The sequence below is a fragment of the Penicillium angulare genome, assembly GCF_028827245.1.
Source record: "Penicillium angulare strain IBT 27051 chromosome Unknown utg000007l_segment0_segment0, whole genome shotgun sequence".
Lineage (NCBI taxonomy): Eukaryota > Fungi > Ascomycota > Eurotiomycetes > Eurotiales > Aspergillaceae > Penicillium > Penicillium angulare.
Genome location: NW_026623166.1, coordinates 1,235,739 through 1,256,299, shown reverse-complemented (window position 1 = coordinate 1,256,299; position 20,561 = coordinate 1,235,739). Strand labels below are relative to the sequence as shown.

Here is a 20,561-nt window from a genome sequence, read left to right as displayed (position 1 = left end):
CTCCCCTTTCCTCAATTTTTGTAAACAGATGTCCCCTAAAATTCAGAACCCAAGGAGGCATCTAACTAAATCCCCTGAGTCTGTCACTCATAGCCAATTCGCCTGTTCCTGCATATACCCTGGCGCGAACCGCATATCGGGCTCAAAAAGCACAGCACAGCCCTAAGAAGATGGATACACAGACCCATAAACATGAAGATCGTCCATGTGAACAGCCAGAACAGGTACTGACATTCCCGAAAAACCTCACAAAAAGCACAAAACAATAGCGTCCCAATTATCGAGTCCCCTCCTTACAAGCACAAGGACCATCCTGTGCCCCAATCAAAACGGGAATGGAGATAGTGGAGATGTACAGTACCTGTCAAGCGGAGATCAACCGCTTATCTCGGCAGGATATGGAAAAAACACACAGACCACATTGAATGCTTTTGATAAGCCTACGGCTCGAGATTGGTTCATTTCTCCTAATGTATTCTGGACACTTCGATACAACCGATCTATCATGTCTTGGCATTTTTCTTTTACACCACAGCTACATACACTAGTGACTAGTTAAGGAATAAGAGAACAGACAAAGGAGATAAAGGATAAAGGCTTAGTTAGAATCGAGGCTCTGCAAGTCACAATCCATTCTAGTTCAGTTGCCATGTTCGTCTTCGTCTTATTAATTGATTATTGACAGGCATTGAATCTCCCCTTGCGGAGACTGATAAGCATCTCACCCGCCACTGGGCGCTCAGCTCAGACTATGAATAGGCTTAGCTTTGAGGGGTAAAGAGTATTGGTGACCATTCATTTTTTTTCATTTTTCATATGTCGCGAACCGATACCATGATTATGGTCCAAACTTTAAGTGACGTATCTTTATGCTGGGCTGATTTTTATATTTGGTAAAGATATCGCCCATGGTCGTTGACCCGTAAGCAATGTTCAAGTTCACGATTAATTCTCTTAGGCTGTGCCTGCCTCTACCTCTTTTATTCAATCATTTTTATTAATTTCTCTCTTTTCTTGATTTTACTTACTACGACCTAATACTTTCTTATCTTAATTTTATGCCATATTCCCTGGCATCATTATGGCACATGCACATCATGACATCGGTTCCCTCTGGTGGCCAGAAGAGCGAATCAAATCAACCATAAACACCAAGTATATCGTTGACCAACTACTCGCTCCAAATGTACCTCGGCTCTTCGACCTCCCCAAATGGGGTGAAGGTCTAACCAGTGAAACATACATGGAATACATCCTTCTCAAAGCAGGTCGATTATTCCTGATCCTGAATGAAATTGGAATTCCCGATCGCATTTTCGCTCTAGTCGACGAGTCATGCGACGACGACGATCTACCTATCGCAGAACAAAATGTTGATCGGCTCTACCTCTCCCCACACGGGAATAATCCTGCTCTCGATTCGAAATTCTTTCACACGCAATGGCGTTTTGTCGTTCGAGGAATAGCAGAAGGAGACCATATTACATATACCGGTAATGAAGGTGTTCCTGTTCAAGTTTTACGAACAACCGGAATCACAAATGATCTCCAAGGTCGCGATGAGACAGTTGATAAAGTCGTTCTTGCCGGTTCAGAATGTCGAGTACTCATGCGAACACAAGTTCAAGTTGGTGGTGCACCGCATTTCTTTTCATCGGACGAAGTCCTTTCTGAGATTCGAGCACTCCGCAAACTATCACATCAACATATCATCTCTCTCTACGCTTCATATTTCGTCGATGATAATGTCTGTGCACTTTTCACGGGCGCGGAAACAGAACGCACACTACACAATTTCTTAACTGATGAGCCACCTTCATTTAAGCGTCTTCCCAAAGAACAACGCCGCGATACTCTAATCACCTGGCCACACTGCTTAATGTCTGCTTTGTCATGGCTACATATACACGGCCACACCCATGGTGCGATAAGACCCTCGAACATCTTAATCGACGCCGACTTCCACATTCGTCTAGGCCAATACCATGCTCTAGACTCTATCCTCGCACCACCCCGAGTCAATGATCTAGAGAGCTATCAATACTCCGCCCCAGAGCGCTGGGTGCGTGCCGAAACTCCAATCCAGCCAGTTGCAGCAGTACCAGCTCGTACACATCTACCCTCAGGTGGTCGTACAGCCCAAAGGAAAAAACCAAGCCGTCTTGCACTGGCACCACTAAGTGAAAACACAGCTTCATCAGACCTGTCCAGTCCGAAATCCTCTTCTTCAAAAGAAACAGTTATCCGTATCGGTCTCCCGGGCTCACCATCACGATTCTCATTCGCATTTTCATCTTCTTCATCCTCTTCTTCTTCATCTTCTTCAAATGTCAGCGAAATAGCGTCTTCATCTGCATCTCCATCTTCAACCCCCGGCTCAAAACACAGGAGTACATTCTGGTCCAAAAGACCAAAGCCACTAAACTCCAAAGCATCCCTATCCTCCATCAGAACAACAACGACAACGACAACAGCTCCATCCATCCTCTCACCCTCAACCTCGGCTTCAGTTCCAGATGCCCTCCCCTCACCCACCCTCGCACGCCCAAACTCCTCAACCCCCCACGCCTCGGATATCTTCTCCATAGCAGCTATAATCCTCGATATCCTCACACACCTCTGCAAACGCTCGAACTCATCATTCGCAGCGCATCGCTCAGCCCGAAACCGCTCAGCAGGTCGTGGTGGCGGAATGGCAGATGCATCATTCCATTTAGCTCGGAATGCTGTGCAGGTGCAGTCATGGATCGCGCTATTAGAAGGGGACTCATTGAAACGATGCCGGAGAGATCGAGGGAGTGATCGTGTGTTTTGGGCTGTGCCACGGATGCTTATTGTTTTGAGGGCTATGCTTGATGCGGAGGCTGTGAGGAGACCTAGTGCGAGGAGGGTGTGGAAGTGTTTTGGGACTGCTATTAAGGATGTTCCTGCTTCTCTTTCCGGTGGAGGGGGTGCGGTGAGATTGTGTTGTTCTGTGGAGAATGAGAAGGTGGAGAAAAAGTCGAGGAAGAAGAATAAGGGGATGGATGTGAAGGTAAAGGTGAACGAGGGTATGGGTGTTGTTGATCATGATCATATTCCTGTTCCCGAGTCTCCTGCTTTATTTGATTTTGGGTTTTCGGGCGTTGAGAGTGATGGTGATATGACTGGACAGGAGTCTGATGCACATGAGCCTTCGCTTCTGGAGGAAGATGAAGATGGGGAGGAGCAGGATCTTGACTCTGATACTAAGGTTGATCGTGTGTCGCCGCAGTTGTCTTTACCGGATTTGGATCTTCATTTAACGGGGATTGAAGGCTTGACTCTACGTAGTTAGAAGCCTGGACGAAGCTGTATAATATCTCGAATTTGATTTTTAAGCAGGCTTAGGCCTATCATACCTACTTGTTGTCTCTTTCTATTGCATAAGACGTTATTTGTCATACATAGGGTTTCATGAAATTTGAATGTTTTTATGTCCATAAATAAGGGTGAGAGTTATGCAATACTTAGTTTAAGTGAAGATGATGCTATTACTTCGTCTATATTCTTTTATATTGCGATGTAGGTCGTCTTTTGAAAGCAGTTGACATGTCCTTTGAATTGGAAAATGCATTCTTTCTAGTACGAAAGCCCCAAAAGAAAGAGAAAGAAACCCCCAGGTAATTCTATAGCCGGATAGACCAATAATCATTTCATGTGTCGTGTACAATTGAAACTGCAAGAAGAAAAATAAAGACAAAAAAGGCTCGTATGCGCACGGCCAGCTGACCAATTTAAATAACTGAATTGAAGACAAGAGTCTATCACACAACCTGTTATGATGCATATCAATACAATAGCTCAGAGTGCTGAATTACAGCCTCCACGAATGGCGATTTAACTAAAGCCAGAATGCGACAAGTCCCAGAGCACCAGAGAGGGCCAGGGAAGCGACGAACAAACGCTCAGTAACAGGGTTGCCGGCAACCACGATGGCGCTACCTGCGTTGTCCTTGGTAGAAGAAGCACTGCTTGAAGAGCCGGTGCTAGTGCCTGAGCTTCCAGAAGAGCCAGTGCCGGTGGAGTCAGCGGCGCCGGAGGTGTAAGTCTGACCCATAGTGGGGAGATCCGCGCTGGGGTTAACGGCCCAACCACCGGAAGTTGAGGCGGGACACTGAATGCTGCTGAGGCTGGAGGCGCTCGCCTTGTAGGCGGAGAGGGAAACACCGGTGGGGTTAAGAGTGGCCCATTGAGACTTGAGGTTGCTGAAATCAGGCGAGATAGGTGTAGGAGTACCCGCGCGAGTGTATCCATCCTCAACATCAGACTTGGTGGCGGCAGCACCAGTGGCGGAGGGACCATAGCTGATCAGGCCGTAGTCGTTAGTCTCCTCAATCCACTCGTAGATAATGGCACCGGACCAAGTGCCGTCCATCTCGGAGCCGAGGATAGCAGCCTGGTCATCAAAGGTACGAGGAGCTGGGGTGTTGCAGCCAGTCTCGGAGAAGAAGATAGGGATGGGGTAGTCGGTGGCATTCTTCTGCAACTCGCTGTATCCGGAGACGGAGTAGCTGGATTCACCACACCACTCATAGGCGTTTAGAGAGTAGAAGTCCAGACGATCGGCAGCCTTCTCCTGGCATGCCATGTAGTTCTGGAGCATGGGACGAAGATCGGAAATATCGGCAGCGGAGTAACCAACGGGAATCTCACGGTAACCCTTCTTATCACGGTAGGCCTTCATATCACGGGCAGCAGCCAGGACGTAGGGAGCGGCGATGGAACCGTTGGCGGTGGTGAGGACCTCATTTCCGACGAAGACACCGGCGGTGTTGTTGTACTGTTGGAATTCATCGAGAACTGCGCCGAATCGGTTGTACTGAGTTTCGTTCCAGTGAGGGCTGTCCTGTTATTCCACGCAAGTTGGATCAGCATTTGGGCATTCATCTTGGGTTCACTTCATATCAACTGACCTGTTCAATCTGGGTTGTGAAAGTATCCAAATCCACAAACAGATAGATTCCAGCAGCGGCAAAAGCCTCCATGCAGCCCTCGTGGTCGCCGCTGGCATCCACGTGGTACACACGGATCGCATTGGCGCCCAACTCGGACATACGGACAATGTCTCGCTTGCATTGGGCGGTATCGATCAGCGGATCATCGGGGGTAAGCTGATAGGCGATACCTAAGGGTCTGTTAGTCGGAACCTTCTCTTGGTTGTTTCAAAAGTAAGATACGGAATTGAAGACGTACCCTTGATGTAGTACTGGGTTCCATTTTCGTAGAAGAACTTGGATCCGACGGCGGAGATGGTCGGGACGGCGCCAACGGTCACGGCCTGCAAGCCAGCCAGCAGCAATGGAGCCGCGGAGAGGGCGAGAGAAGAGAACATGATTGGAAAGATAAGAGTCTATCTTCTGTAATAAAACGAAAATGATAAAAGGAAAGAGGTAAGCTTGGCGAATTAATCAATCTCCTCTTGAAGCAATTAAACAAGACAATGCGCAAGAATCCAGGCCTGGACAACGAGAGAGTCACTTGGCAGGAAGCTGATAGAGAAAGAGCGACAGAGCAATAGACAAACAGAGAAAGAAAGGAGAAAGAAGCGAAAAAAATGAAGAAAAATCAAATGTCTTAGAGAACTGGTGACTACGTACACAGCAACCACGAAACCACTAAAAAAGCAGCAAAAAAGCACTAAAAACCAAGATTCCTGACATTTGAAATGCTTGGCATCCTGGAGATTGCAGTGGCAGCTAGAACCTGCACTAACGGGCTTCATTCCGGCCCCCTATCATTTAACATGCCAATAGTGTACCATCATTCTAGGATTGAGGGATAAGTAGAAACATAGTAAAGGGGGAGGAGAAGAAAGAGACTGAAATTATTTTGATTAGATCCATATACTATTATCTATGGATGTATAGTATTCTGTAGTACTAGTGATTCTACTATGGATCGACAAGATCGGAATTCTAGAAGTTCTGCAGTTCGATTGGAATTCAAAGTCAATATTTACTGATAAACATCGATCAACATTGTCAATCCTACTCTTTGTGTCAATGCCAATTTTCAACTCCACGCGGAGTCAACCGTTGGGTCCAGCCACAACGCTCAACCCCAGTCTCGTGCTCATTAGCCAGTGAGATCGGGATGTCACCGGTGAAGAAGAGTGCTTATGTAAAAGGGGGATAAGAGAAAACCCAACCAGACGATCGTGCTGTCCGACTTCGCGGAGAGTGCCGAGCTCCACCCACACAGGACTCAGGACTTTACTAAGATGCTACTACGGGAAAACTGAGTGGGACCCTGTCTACAGACTACGGTAGTCTCAATGCTGGTGATTTTGCCTGCATTAGAGACAAAGGTGACATGAGCATATCCCCAGATTGTCTGTATGTACGTGTCGTGTTCCCCCTTTTGATCGGAATTTAGGATCACACACACATGGGAACAACACAGCATGGATCCGAGTTGCAAGAGAAAAATTAAAAGGATTTAAAATTAGCAAAAAAGAAATAAAATAAAAGTTTCCTCCAAACGGAAACCCTGTCTATCACTTACTTTTCTGAGTGGGATGGGGACCCCTGATAGTCTCTCCACTTCCTATGGTCGGGAACGATCTACTCGTCTCTAACCCGGTTCTCAGTGTGTTTTCCTGGTTTATTCTGGTTGACTCCGATGGGCGGTCAAATGGCCAGCCGAGAATCACAAGAATTTTTATTTTTTTTAAAAAAAAGATCGTGATCTAAGTATTGGGCACGGTAAACTTGGGCCGCTATTCCCATCGGTACTTCATATTGTATCTTGAAGACTTCATCTTTGTACATCTATTTCTGACAGGTCACTGTTGTTTGTTCCGGATTTCGCCGTTTGGCTTATTTGATAGGCCTGTCATCCAGAGTAAATCGAGACGAGTGGTCATGTCTGAGAGTCTGGAGGTGGATGGAAAGTTGAAGCGAAAGAGTAACATAGGTCCACGATAACTATAGATAGCACACTTATAGGTCCAAACGAAGGTACCACCATACCACCACTATCTAACACCATAAGCCAGCAACCAAGCGCTACTTCACGCCCTGACGCTTTGGTGCTTTGTGTGCCGTTAAAGAACAAAAAGAAACAGTCCAGACTCTGGTCCAATCCCCACAAGCCTCCACCCATTCCGACCAAGTCCGCCAATAATCACCGCCACGCGCGACTGTGTTCGTCAGCTAGTGGGGCCACGATCCATTGCGATCGACTCTCTTTACCCTGGACACTGGAACGAAAAGGCAAAAGCTACCCAAGGCCCTGCGCGATCTGCAACCCCCGTCCTGTTACCCCCATGACGTTTCCGCAAAGGGGGGAAGAGCAATGATCCCTTATAACACAGTCCGCATCCGGCGCTTTTTTTCTTTCTTCGATGCCCTGGATTTTTTTAATGTTGCCCTGGTTTACATCTCCCCTTTTTCCAAATATCAACATATGCTTGACTTCTTATAATCCTCCCTTTTGGGTTCCATTTCTTGCTTATAGTCAATATTCTCATGATTGAGTATTAGTGTCTACGGCATGGTCCTCTAATTTGGCCGATTATCCAACTCCTAAAATATTCAACTTTGATTTCTACATCGCCACATACCAAAATGTCCTCTGAAACACCTTGTCCCTTCCGGGTCTCACTCCGAGACCAAATTGAGCTGGAACGCAATGAAGCCTTCCAAGCCATGCGGGAACAACTTCGCCGCCAAGATTGCGGTATGGAAGGTCCTAGCTTCTGCTCAACACACCAACATGAATGCGATTCAGCAGAGCAAGAAGCCTTCCGCCTCCACCGCGACATCATCCACACCCTCCTCGTCCCTCTCTTCCTAATCAACCACCAAGCGGAACGAATCGCCGCACGCGCCCTGCCCAGCAAAAAGGGCGCTGAACCAGAACGCGCTTTCCGTGGTGAAGCACGAAGCGCTTTCGCCTGGCTACACTGCATCCTCATCGAAGAACACGACTGGTACCTCACCGCGCGATGCCCAACCTGCATCGTCCTACACGTCCTACACTCCGAACCCACAATCCGATTCCTAACGGTCGCCGCCCAACTAGCCGGTGCTCGCTCCGGATTCAACTGCTGGCTCGCTGCGTTAGAGACAGCCGTGCGCGAAGATCCCTTCTGGGGCGACGCTTTCTGGCCCGAGATCGAAGATCGTGCGTCCCGTTTAACGGACGGCGTGCAGCAGCTGGTACGACAATGCCATGAGCTACGCGTTAATCTCGATAGCCCTACTTTTGAGACTCCCTCGCTGGCGAGAGCGTCTACTGATTACGAGCAAACACCTTGCAAAATCGCCATCAAACCTTCTAGCTTTGCCCGGAAACAAGTCAAACTTAGTCGTGAGGAACAGCGTTACCGATCCTCTCTTGTTTGGAACGCTTGGAATTGTACCCGGGAGATGCGCCAGCCTATGGCTATGGGTAATGCTGCGCCGACCCAGTCTCGTCGACGATCCATGACCTCGTGAATTGGGACCGATGGCGTGGTACCTAAGAATTGGAACCGCTGGAACAAAAGTACTCTACGACTTTATTTTCGTTGGAAAGACGTGATCTAATTGATGAAATCATGCCACACTTGACCCAGGCTCTATCATTATACTTTGCTGGAACTCTTCCTTGCTTTTGGAACCGATGGATCCGGACCATTGAAAATCGAGGGGAAATCGACTCCAGGTTTTCTTTCCTGCAAGGCCCAGTGCCCATGACAGCACATGGCGAACCCCGCATCCCTCGCAGGAATCAATCCCGGATCAACCCCTCAAGTGCTCCTCACGCGACCGAGAGATTAATCTCGAACATGCAAGGATAGCCTTTGCCGATCGGGACCAACACAGCACAACACTACCTAGTAGTAGGCATGAAGACGGTCGCACGATGTGCACATTTCCCGTCCTACGAGACGCGTACTTGATTCGCATCAGCTAATCAGACCTTTTATAATTATCACATAGTTTATATTTAGTATTACTATGCTAATCATAATTTTACTTCTCATCCAAATTACAATTTCCCTTTGACTTTACCCTTGTAGCAGGTAGAGATTCCCCACGTAAGAGATGACACGTTGGAGTCGTCAGTGGCAAGATCACACTTGAATCACTTAATCTGCGACTAGGGTCCACTCGGGGAGATAACGTGGACTGTGAACCAGATCTGGGACATTAACGGTGGAAATTACAACGGTCCAACGGTCTTCCGTCCATTGATGAAAGAGAGTCTTGTCCAGTCGGAATGATCCGAAATAAACGAGATGGAGACAGGGTCTTAGCTAATATATATCGGTGTATTGTGGGAGTTGAATAATATAATTAGCGATAATTATACTGTGCATTAATGTGCGGACTCAAATGTTTCCTTAAGTTATATGGTACATGTATCCATGGGTGGACTTTACTTATGGATCGATCGGGGTCTTTCTATTGGGTCTAATAACCTGGAATAAAATGGAAGAATCATATTCGATGGTTCCGATCGATCATGATACATTACATGTACATGTATATTATTAGCCATGTCATGCTGAGACTACATTAGCCTTAACCCTAGGGTTAGTTACGGGATGCCCAAGTATGGAATATATCGAATTATCGAATATTAAAGATATGCTTTTTCAGATCAATTTTCCAAGTCCAGACCTCTCACCACAGAACCAAAAAAAAAAGTATAATCCTTTTCAAGACCATAAGATTTATTGGGCCTACCCCTCAGTGGCAATTTGTTCTCTGCCCGATGCTGCCCGGAAACGGTATCTGACCACAGAAACTGGTGAGTACCGGGTACAACAAGGAATCGGAGCTCACATTAGCTAGTGATTAGTAGTCCTAGTAGTAATAATGAAGAAAGGGTACAAGGAGACCATGAAAGTACTATTTTCTCCAGCTGCTCCAGTCGTTCCATATTTCTTTTTCATAAATTCCATCCTCGATCTTGATTGATCTGGTTCCTTTCTCAAGTTCCCTGCTTACTTCATTCATTGGTATTGGCGGATCCTCCGGTGGACCGAGTAACGTTAGATTTTTCCCTTTGGACATACATAGTTGATCCCCATAGACATAATCGAGATGCAATGTAAGATTAAATTTAATCTATGCGTGTATAGGTTGTTTTAACCTGACACAGCGAGAACTATGGTACATGTTGCTCAGTGTAATGAAATTTCATCAACTCGATGCAGAGCAGAACCGAGAATGATCGCCCCAGCCCGCGTGGGGCGCAACAGCCAGTCATGCTCCAGAGCTTGGGCCGCCGAGCGTCTAGACTTGGGGCACATTTTTAGCAGAACAACAGAAAACGAGGGTGAACACTGGGGAATAACAGGGATTCGACTGTTGATAAATTAAATGAATTAAGCCATTTTAACCATAATTTAGACATAATATATTAACAGCATATAATAATAATAATAATAATATTAATATTAATTAAAACTCCCTTGTCCACAGTGTCCAAAATGGTCCAGGTGCAGAACCACTCAGAACCACAGCAAACTGGACCCGATGACTCGATGACCTGAGTGTTCTAGACCTCCAAGTCTGGGCCACCTCTGACTTTTGCCTCCCGTACTGGGTACCACTGCTGCTCTGCCTTTCTCCATATTCTGTCTGTGTACCCAGTACCATCCTTTCAAAGACCCCTTACTCCTTCCTTTCCTTTCCTATATTCTTTCTCTTTTCCCCATATCTCTCCTCTCTCTTATACACCACACACCCACCCACCCACATACTGGGCTCATCCATGCTGTCCGTTGCCATTCGCCCTGCCGACCGGACTGCCTGGATGAATAAAGACTGCTATGGACCGACTTGCCCTGCAGTAACCAACAACCTGATCATGCCCTCTTCAACGTCAATCAGCAAGGTCGACCACCAACGACGACTATCCCAAAATTCCCTTCCAGATCCCGATTCGATCCCCCCAACTTCAACAAGGCTTCGTCGACGAGCCTCACAAGGTTCTTTTCGCACAAAGCCCTCCCAGGTCTCTCGGTTCCTCTCCAAGGGCAGCGTGGCCGTTCATTTCCCTTCCTGGGAACATCGCAGCGCTTCCCCCGGCGCTCCCATTCGTCTCGAGTCACGAACCCGATCGGCGGATTCTCGTCTGCGCCTGTCCACCACCGTGTCTCGCGGGCCGAGACCATTGACGGCGTCTTCTTTGAATTCGTCGCCCTGGAACTCCCCTCCTTCGTTCCAGGGAGACTACCCCACTACCCTGCCTCCTACGCCCCCGGATGACGATAGCCAGATTGCCTGGAACCCGAAATCAGAGATGATGCTGTTTGATTCACATACACACCCTGGTTCGCCGATAATGGACGAGAACCCGGGAATGAACACATCGCCAACGACTGGCCCGTCAGATACACTGAGCAGCCCATCAGATGGGTTATCTCACGGCTCATCTAGCTCAAGCGGTAGTCCAGAACTCCACGATGAGATGGATTGCCAACAAGATGTCGGTTCCTGGTTAGATCATGGGATCAACGTCACTGGTATGTTCATAATGGCTTGACTTGCCTTTCCTCTTCTTCTAGCCTGTCAGTCACTGACCTTTCTCTAGTATCATCTCTGGGATTATCAAACCCACGAGGCGATGCCGTCAAAATTGTTTCTCAAACCCTCCCATACCCTCGAACATCCGACCAATCGATCTCTCTGCCCACAAATGATAGCGTTTTCTGCTCCATTGTCCAGGCTGTGCACAACCACCTACAGCCCGGCCACTCTCCATACATCAACGTAACCCATGCCGTCCCCGAACAATTCAGCCTCTCCAACCTTCCTCATTCTCCTCCAAGCACTCCTCGTTCCCCCACCGCCGCCGAGGATTATTTCAATGCCACAGTATTCTCCAGTGCTGCTGTGGTTGGTGCTTACCATGACTTCCGTGGTCCTCTCCAACGCACACTCTCCCACGCTCCCATGCCCATCGTTCCTCCACACAGTGTCCACATCTCCGTTCTCGAGCGATATCTCCCCCCAGCATCTGCACAAGAATACCGCGATGTCTTCTGCCCCACCCGCCCGTCTTTTCTTGTCGATCGCCTCTCTGAACTTTCTCCAAACGGTGGCTCTCTTCTCTTCGTATATCCAACCAAAAAGGGTGCTTCCACCTTCAAATCACAATATCTGGGTCCCATCCTTGACCCGCTCTTGCGGCAACTCGTCGTGGTTAATGGATTGTCTGCTGATGTCGGTCGCTATCTGGGTAAACTGACAACGGTCGCTCAGATGGATGATTTCGCTACCATGAGAGCGAACATCGTTTCCCTGTGTGAAAATTTGAGCTCCCCATCATCGCAATTCGAAGTGGCTGATGCAGGCCGTGCCAGCACCCATCTGGATCGAAGTCTCTGGTCGGAATGGTTCATCCACCAGGAGAAAGCTCGTATGAAGGAGGTGCTCAGTCTGTATTATCAGAACAACCGCCGTCCACCAGTCAGCAAGACTATGGGCAACGGCATGGGTGCCACCAAAGAAGTGACATCAGCTATGCTCCTCACCGAAATCTTCGAGGGCATCCGTAAGCGACCATACGGCGATGACTCCCAATCCCGTGATGGAATCGAATTAGGCGTCTTCGTGATCCGCCGCACACATTAATCAACCATCACGCCCCACCACCTCAAAATTCCCCTCTTCTCTTCTTCACCTCACCCCCTTTTGATGATAGTGTCTTTTAAAATTAGTCTCTCTGCAGCTCCTCGTTGACCTGCAACGATGTCATAGGACCCGGAGCACGGTGTCCTTGGAGTTTTTTAGTCCTCGAATTTCGGCTATGATTCATATTTTGCTTTGGCCGGATAGAAATGATTGTGAATACCCATAATGTTGGTCCTCATTGTTTGGCGAATATTTTCATGATCTTTCTCTTTTTTTGTCTCTTTATTCTTTTTGCTTGTCACTTGTTAATATACAAAACAAGTATCAGATCAGATCAATGTATAAACATTATAACTGGAAAGCCTCCTTTTTTCTGTCTTTGTTTCTCCTATCCTCGTATCGTGGTCTGGCACCATCAGGCATCATTATCTCACCGACTTTCCGGTCTAATGTGATTGGAAGATGTAGTCTGAGGTCAGATATGACTGAATTTGCGCATCAGAATAGTATAAAAAATTATAGGTATGGCTTATTCGGTTTCAGTCGAGAGGTCTTGCCATCCTACGTAGTCATTTAGTTGTTAGCGTGGACATAGGGTGGTTCCAGCTCGGTCTCAAAATTATTCAAAATCAGATATCACACATATTACTCCACACCACGGAAATCGGGGAGGGTAAAAATTTCAGCATAATTGGACCCGTGAAAATATAAGTTCAGCCTTCGGGACTTTGCTTTAGTGGTTGTGCGAGAATATTTAACCCTGTTCATTTCAAGACTGTCGGATGTTTTTGTTATTCGCGTCAAACAGCTTTGAGGTCAATGTGTGAAAGATCACCGCACCCGCAAGTTTAGACTTAGCCGATAGAAGTTCGATAAACCCTACATTAATATCATCACTACTATAAAAAGGTTATGTCTTGGGTGTGTAAAGTTGATATTCATATCTTGTAGATCATTTTCAGATAAGTGGGAGAAGGGCCTGAGATGTTGATTCACCAGCAATGGATTGATATTATCGATATACTATCTGGAATACATTTCCAAGTTATTAACGAAACAAATTAACTAGTCAATTATTGAATGAGACGTAAAGCTAACCCAAAAAGGAACAGCAAACAAGACCATGTTATAGTTAACAATTGTTAACAATTGCCAGTTATGGGTTATGCTTCGGCCCGGAACAACATTAACCCGATAATATTCCATACTAGAAGCGTCTGACGACACGGCCGTGTTCTCCGCTTCACTTTTTACAGCACGCATACATACCCATTCTCCGGAAATGTACCTTGCACCCTGATACCCTTTTCTCAGCAACATACAGCGACTCATATTTCCCAATCAACCCTTCTACAATCTGCCCTTCTCCCTACCATTCCATTCCAATCAATCCGTTATCCCACTACTCCTTATGGCCAACTCCCCAGGGCCCCAATCGCCTGGCGGCGGGACCCCATGGTTTCTGCGCGGACGATCAAATAGTCCCAGCACAGTAACAGGCACAGGCACAGGGACAGGACCAGTTACAAAGCGCGACAAGCGTCGTTCTGCTTTACAAGATCGTTTGCAGGACTTGACTACTACGTTTAGCCAGAACCGCGACGCACAGTTTCGGCAACAGTTGCATTCGCTGCAGTGCGATATGACACTTATCAATAATGCTGATCCGTATGTGGATGGTCCGTTGCCTGATTCTGCGGAGGCGATTGCGGAACTTATTGAGAAGACTGTTGGTGGTGGGACGTTTGCAAAGGAGATGGCCTCTCTTTCGGGGACTTGGTATGCCAAGTTTGTACAGGAGGTTAATCGCGTTAAAGAGGCTTGTGATGCTGAGTTGGCTCAGGTTATGGTAAGTTCTTTTGTTTCTTTATTGGGTCATTACTTTTTCGACTGCTTTTTTTATCTTGTCGGCGTGGAAAAAGTTTCTGTTTGTTACGGTGAAGGTTTTGTTTGATCAGTTACTGACTTTGAATTCTTTTCTTCTTTCAGGGTCGTCACCAGAATAGCCTCGAGAGACACGAGCGCGAATACGATTTTCGAAGCCAATTTGCTAAAGAGGAGTTTCGTCAATTGGGTGGAACTCTTCGCGAGCGTCTTACACAGACTATCTCCGGGAAACGATCGCGTTTGGTGCGCGAGAAAGAACAACTCGATATCGCGGATAATAGCGCTCTCCTCCTCCATCCGAACCAATTTACTATTACGAACCCCGCAAGCCCCGGCGGCATCCACAGCAACCGCAAAACCCGCCATACTCGTCACCGCGTGGATATAGATGAATTGGGCAACGGAATTGCTTCCGAGTTGAACAAGCGCAAGCGCAAGGCACCAGAAGAGGAAGCTGGTTCTCCTGTGCGGGACACAGGTGGTGCGACACCAGCAGAGCGTACAAAGGCCACCCTTGCGCAGCAGACAGCTCCTACATACTCTATCCACTCTCTATTTACCGAGAAGGAACTTGCCGGCCACGCGAACCAAGCACACGTCGCTGCTTTGCACTTCTTCTCTACATCTCGTCGTCACGATCAGGGTTCCGGCGCCGTAACCAATGGAAACAATACCGATGCCGAAGATACACCCGACGGACATGACGACAATGGTACCCCCAGCGCCGCGGATATGGTTCGAAATGCAAGCCACAATCTCCACGTTACACGATCAACTCGCACCACAGCTGCACACAGTGCTCTTAGTGCCCTGGCCGAACTAGCTGAGAAGCCTGCTACCCGTCCGGGATTACCATATTATGCTCTATCGAATTATCATCCCCGTCCTAATGGCCATGCTCCACCATTGACATCACTTCTTAATGATGAGGTTGATGAGGATCTTGCTCGACTAGACCGTCTGGTCAATAAGCCATCTCACTGGCTTGATTCTTCTCTCGTTGAACTTGTTTCTGCGCCTATTCCTTCTGAACCTGTTGATGGTCATCCCCCGAATCCAGACCGCTTCACCTCCCTTCATCCGGACTTCCCGCCTATAATGGGTATGCAGGCTACAGCTACAAAGACATGGCCTGGTCCCGAGATGTTTCAGTCTACTGGTATGGAGCGCGAGCGCAGCAGCAAACGTACCCGGAACCACTGATCATGGTATCATGTTCTCATGGTCGTTTCATATTATACACGAGGCGTTTGTTTGTATACTAATGATGGAGTCGGTTCTGGATAAGCTTAAGCTTGGGGAGGACGTTCATATACTTTGAGAAACATCTTTTAACTTTCTTTTCTCTCTTTATGGTTGGTTATGATTGGCTAAGGCCATTTACTTATGGGGTGGATGGCGTTCTGGTTTCTGATTTTCTTGCCCATAATTGCAATTCTCGTTCTTTGCGCAGACACAGATATACTCCATACAAGTGTCTATGACCAATTCAATCAAAGATTATTTACTGCTATTTCTCTTTAGATTCCTATTGTAGTCACTTTTCTAGGTATCCGGTGGCCCCTCTCAGTATAACGTATCTCTGCATTTGCCACCGCTTGGTAATCCATACTGCCTGCCAATTTATATGCCCCGAGCCAGAAAGAAGATCCTTGGCTAATAGAGGATATTCTAAACCGGGCACACTGCAAGACTTTAATCTGGTATTTCATATTATTAAGGCAGAAATGAGGTGATCGGGGTTACAAATGGGATCATTGCGTGCTTCCGGATCCAACGCCGTTGAGTGGCCCCCCCGCAATTTGTCTGACAAATGCGACGATGACGCTACTCCAACATCGTTGATCACTAATTCATATCATTAGGTTCTGCAGAATACCTTTATGGACTCGAAAGGTATAAAAAGCCTATTCATACCTGTTTTTATCGTTTCAACTCATTCTTCATCCATCTTATCCTCAATCTACAGTCTCCAGTCTACTGCCCAGGTGTACTTGCTGCATATCAATCTGGACCCACTGAATAAACTACACTATACTCCACAACCACCTCTGTCTACCAAAGCAAGCATATCATTCACAGAGTAATTGAAATAAATCGAAACAATGACTACAACAACAACCACCGAAACGAAAACCATCACAACTGAGAATGATCCCTCCTATATCCCCCGAGGCCCAACAAACGCAATAATATCCTTCTACGATCCACCAACAGACAACAGCGCCCCCTTCAACTACGTCCACGAACCACCCCAAGGCCAACCCCAGCGTAACTTCGGCGAAAACAAACAATCCGTCCCCCTAACCGATATTCGCAACCAAGGAAACATCTACAATCTCGATAAAGACTCCTTCCAAGCACTCCAGAACATTCCTACAAAAACAACATACACAACATTCAACTCAGACGAAGAAGTCATCGCAAACTATTACCCCGAAGTCGAAGAACTCCTCCTAAACTCCCTCCCGGGCTCTCACAAAATAATCCTCTTCGACCACACCATCCGACGCGGAAACCCCTCTTCACCCCGTCAACCAGTTACACGCGCCCACGTCGACCAAACAGCGAGCGCAGCAGCAGACCGAGTCAGATTACACGTTACCGATGCCCAAGATGCAGAAACTCTGCTGAAGGGCCGATACCGCATTGTTAATGTCTGGAAGCCATTAAGTCCAACGAATGAACCGATTCAGTCGTCGCCGTTAGCTTTTGCGTCTGCGGAGAGCGTGAATGAGAACGATCTTGTACCTGTTCAGCATCGGTATCCGGATAGGAATGGAGAGACTATGGCTGTGAGCTTTAATAAGAAACAGAGATGGATGTATTGGTCTGGCATGACTGGGGATGAGAGGTTGTTGCTTAAATGTTCTGATTCGAAGGGGTTGGGGGATGGGAGTGTTGCACAGTGGGTGCCTCATACTGCTTTTTGGGACGAAAGGACGCCTGTTGGGGCGAGGGTAAGGGAGAGTATTGAGGTTAGGGCTTTGGTCTTTGGATAGTTTGGGCATTTCATAGTTTTGATTTATATCTGTGATGGTCATATTGGATTTCAAGGTAGTTGGATGGGTTCAAGTTGAAACGCGACGGTTTATGCATACCAGGGCCTTTTTGTATGGCCCCAAGATTAATAATATTGATATAATGATTTGATGAATCTAGCAAAGAACTTTTTTATAGTGAAAAGGGTCTATAATGCATTATTCGTAAGGAATATCGAGATGTTGATCTATCCTTAGGGCTTGAGACATCATGATGACAACCACGGGAATGATCACCGAATTTGCCATCTCATCGAATAACATGTATTTTCTCAGAATTAAATTTTACAACGAAACGAAATCAAATATCAAGAAACCAAGTGCGCTCATGTACAAACATATACCCTCCGTCCGATTCTACCTCCATCCTTCCTCCGGGAAATACCCAATAATCGCAGTCCTCAACATCCGCCCATTCTCCAACACATTTAAATCCCAAACAAGAATCCTAGAGGCCATAAAAAACGAACACGCAGACCTAAACATCCACAGCCAAAAAATCCTTTCCTCAATCGACACCGAAGAACAAACCCGCTACCAAAACCAATTCACCTGGGAACTAGCCCGCCACATAGTAGGCGAAGAACTAATAGTCTACCCCGCCATAATCCAACATGTATCAGGCGGGCAACAGATCTCCAACGAAAACCGTATCGAGCACCAAGAGATCAAAACGCAATTGAAAATGTTCCAGGGTCTCCCGGCTACGGATCCACGATTTGCACCTACGCTCGAGGGATTGGTGCATGATTTACAAGAGCATATGAGGCATGAGGAGGAGAAGGATTTTGTTCGATTGGAGCATGCGTTGGAGAAGGGGGAGAGCGAGGAGTTGACTAGGTCGTTGGAGAGGACTAGGATGTTTTTGCCGTCTAGGTCGCATCCTTTGGCGCCTAGTAAGCCGCCCTTTGAGACGGCTGTGGGGCTTTTGACGGCGCCGGTTGATTTGTTGGCTGATTTGTTTCGGAAGTGGCCGAGGGGAGAGAGGGGGGAGGAGAGGAGTGAGCAGAGGGGATTGTAGAGATAGTGTATGTATGAGTTTATAATGAAGACGGGGGTTGGCACATGTCGTGCCCTGTTGACCGGTGAATGGTAGTTGCAGGCAATTTGAGCAGCTTCGATAGTGGGATCGTTGTGAAACCTGGTCTCAACGGAATGAACAAAATCTTTTGTGATTGTCTGTCAATAGTGTTGAAATTGTGGTGACTCTAAGTCATATACAACCTTGGATAATGTGCTATGATTTAGACTAAACCGAGCGGGCTGATCCACCCAAGGACTTGTTTTCACATCGTCTGCTATTCCCACGTATTTGATTTCGCTTACATCTTGATGAACTATTCAAATTGAAAATCTCGAAAATTTCATACCAACCTCCAATGTTAGTCTTATCCGCTCATGCTCCGATTCGGTCCTTGGCGACGCAGATCCCTTCTAGCAATCGGTCACCTCTCTGGGGCAACCTGCCCGAGAAGCTCCTTTGCACATCCAGCGGCAGCAGCGGCGGCATATGGATGCCAGTGGTCATTCTTATGAGAATCAGCGTAATCGGAAATACCACGGATCACGATACAGGGAAAACTCCTTATGACACCCTCGGCCTCCATCTCCAAACAAATGGCACTGAACTTGTGTCTTAAATGTTCCCGAGTAGGCGCATGTTTGACCACAGCGCCGCCAGTTGCAATTACTCCATAGTGAACAACAGGCTTCTCATCGTACCGTCGCCTTCTCGTGACCTCTTTACGGGGATCGCACCTGTCACATGTTCGACCAGTCGAGTGCATGTAGTGTGTACTAAATAGACGATCGGTACTCTGAGCTGGGCGGCTGAATCCAAATCTCAGGAGGCGAGGGGATTTCTGCAACATCGCATCAATGTACCCTTGGATATAGTTCTGGCGTCGTGAATGTTCTGTTTTCAGCATAGACATTGCATTACTCATGAGCGACGATGATTTGCGATTAAAGCGTGGGTTAGTATGTTCGAAGGACCCATCTGCGACACGTTTTCCAAAGTCATGAACGACGATTCCTCCAGAAGTTTCACCATCACTAATGACCACATCTCCTAGTCGAATATCACGCTCGTCGCTTGGTATTCCGGCCCCAATTCCCACTAGAAGACAAAAGCGGATCCCGCGGAATGTATGAAGCATGTTTCGCGCAACAATTGCGGCCGACACCGAGCCAATGTAGTCCGCCGGCAGGCAGACTATGACGACCTTGACACGACCAATGCGTCCCAGGAGGTAGGAATTACCGTCGATTCTTGCTTGGAGCGTATGTGGAGCGCCGTGTTCCTCGTCTAGCATGCCCTGGGCAGCTGCCAGTTCAATGGGAAGAGCACAGATCCATCCTACTGTGTATTGGTCGTTGGGAAATGGAGATCGTGGTGGGAAGGACGCCATTGTTGTGATAGCACGTCTTGTTGCGGTTCAAGATTTTCAAAGTAAATCCTTATTTTGGGTAGTCGTCTTGATAAATGCTCTTTAAGCTCGAATGCGGGACAGTAAAATATCCAGTCTTTTTGTCACTTAATTGATATCTGACCAAAGCTGAGAGAAGAGAAACTGAAGCTACCAGGGAGCAGCAAGAGGGTGTTTTTGAACCCCTCTCCTCCCAGCATCTATTCTGGGAGCCTCAGATAACAAGGGCCATCGTCAGTTTCGTAAATAGCACTTTCAACTGAGAGACAAACATGACCAGGCAGTATGAGCCAACCATCTGATCCAGCCAGAACTTAAGGGCGGGTAAAATCTGTATACAATATGTACTTATGCCACTCTTCCCTGTATGGAGTATACGCATTGGTCCTGCTAGCCTGGAGTGGGGCCTTCCTATTTTTAGTTGGCGCTGCCTTTACAAAGGAACCCCTAGAATCTCAACGTCTCCCTATATCAATTTTAGTGTGAGGTGTAAAATGTTGAAGCATTTCATGTCAAGTAAATTTAGTAGCCAGGTCGTTATTAGGTGGTGAGCTTATCCGTAGCTCTACATGGCCTATATGAGACCTACTTATGGATGAGAGCCGCCA

At 47.2% G+C, this 20,561-nt stretch overlaps 8 protein-coding genes across 8 annotated transcripts; 6 read left to right on the top strand and 2 right to left on the bottom strand.

Moving 5' to 3' along the window:
* Positions 1-1,081: 1,081 nt before the first annotated feature.
* N7478_009740 (protein kinase domain-containing protein) lies at positions 1,082-3,316 on the top strand (the record flags this gene model as incomplete). Its single annotated transcript, XM_056925954.1, has 1 exon — positions 1,082-3,316. One exon carries the CDS (start codon positions 1,082-1,084, stop codon positions 3,314-3,316), a length of 2,235 nt encoding a protein of 744 aa, XP_056775324.1.
* Positions 3,317-3,862: 546 nt separating this feature from the next.
* Positions 3,863-5,353, bottom strand: gel6 (putative 1,3-beta-glucanosyltransferase; the record flags this gene model as incomplete). The annotated part of the gene is made up of 3 exons (XM_056925953.1): positions 3,863-4,867; positions 4,935-5,146; positions 5,215-5,353. The coding sequence occupies 3 exons, from the start codon at positions 5,351-5,353 to the stop codon at positions 3,863-3,865; spliced, it is 1,356 nt and encodes a 451-aa protein (XP_056775323.1).
* A 2,236-nt stretch (positions 5,354-7,589) lies between these two features.
* On the top strand, positions 7,590-8,462 carry N7478_009738 (uncharacterized protein; the record flags this gene model as incomplete). The annotated part of the gene is made up of 1 exon (XM_056925952.1): positions 7,590-8,462. One exon carries the CDS (start codon positions 7,590-7,592, stop codon positions 8,460-8,462), a length of 873 nt encoding a protein of 290 aa, XP_056775322.1.
* Positions 8,463-10,731: 2,269 nt separating this feature from the next.
* N7478_009737 (uncharacterized protein) lies at positions 10,732-12,596 on the top strand (the record flags this gene model as incomplete). Its single annotated transcript, XM_056925951.1, has 2 exons — positions 10,732-11,485; positions 11,554-12,596. 2 exons carry the CDS (start codon positions 10,732-10,734, stop codon positions 12,594-12,596), a joined length of 1,797 nt encoding a protein of 598 aa, XP_056775321.1.
* Positions 12,597-14,007: 1,411 nt separating this feature from the next.
* Positions 14,008-15,686, top strand: N7478_009736 (Sds3 domain-containing protein; the record flags this gene model as incomplete). The annotated part of the gene is made up of 2 exons (XM_056925950.1): positions 14,008-14,445; positions 14,586-15,686. 2 exons carry the CDS (start codon positions 14,008-14,010, stop codon positions 15,684-15,686), a joined length of 1,539 nt encoding a protein of 512 aa, XP_056775320.1.
* Positions 15,687-16,588: 902 nt separating this feature from the next.
* On the top strand, positions 16,589-17,485 carry N7478_009735 (putative methyltransferase; the record flags this gene model as incomplete). The annotated part of the gene is made up of 1 exon (XM_056925949.1): positions 16,589-17,485. One exon carries the CDS (start codon positions 16,589-16,591, stop codon positions 17,483-17,485), a length of 897 nt encoding a protein of 298 aa, XP_056775319.1.
* Positions 17,486-17,735: 250 nt separating this feature from the next.
* N7478_009734 (HHE domain protein) lies at positions 17,736-18,545 on the top strand (the record flags this gene model as incomplete). Its single annotated transcript, XM_056925948.1, has 1 exon — positions 17,736-18,545. The coding sequence occupies one exon, from the start codon at positions 17,736-17,738 to the stop codon at positions 18,543-18,545; it is 810 nt and encodes a 269-aa protein (XP_056775318.1).
* A 424-nt stretch (positions 18,546-18,969) lies between these two features.
* On the bottom strand, positions 18,970-19,935 carry N7478_009733 (Pfs NACHT and ankyrin domain protein; the record flags this gene model as incomplete). The annotated part of the gene is made up of 1 exon (XM_056925947.1): positions 18,970-19,935. One exon carries the CDS (start codon positions 19,933-19,935, stop codon positions 18,970-18,972), a length of 966 nt encoding a protein of 321 aa, XP_056775317.1.
* Positions 19,936-20,561: the final 626 nt, after the last annotated feature.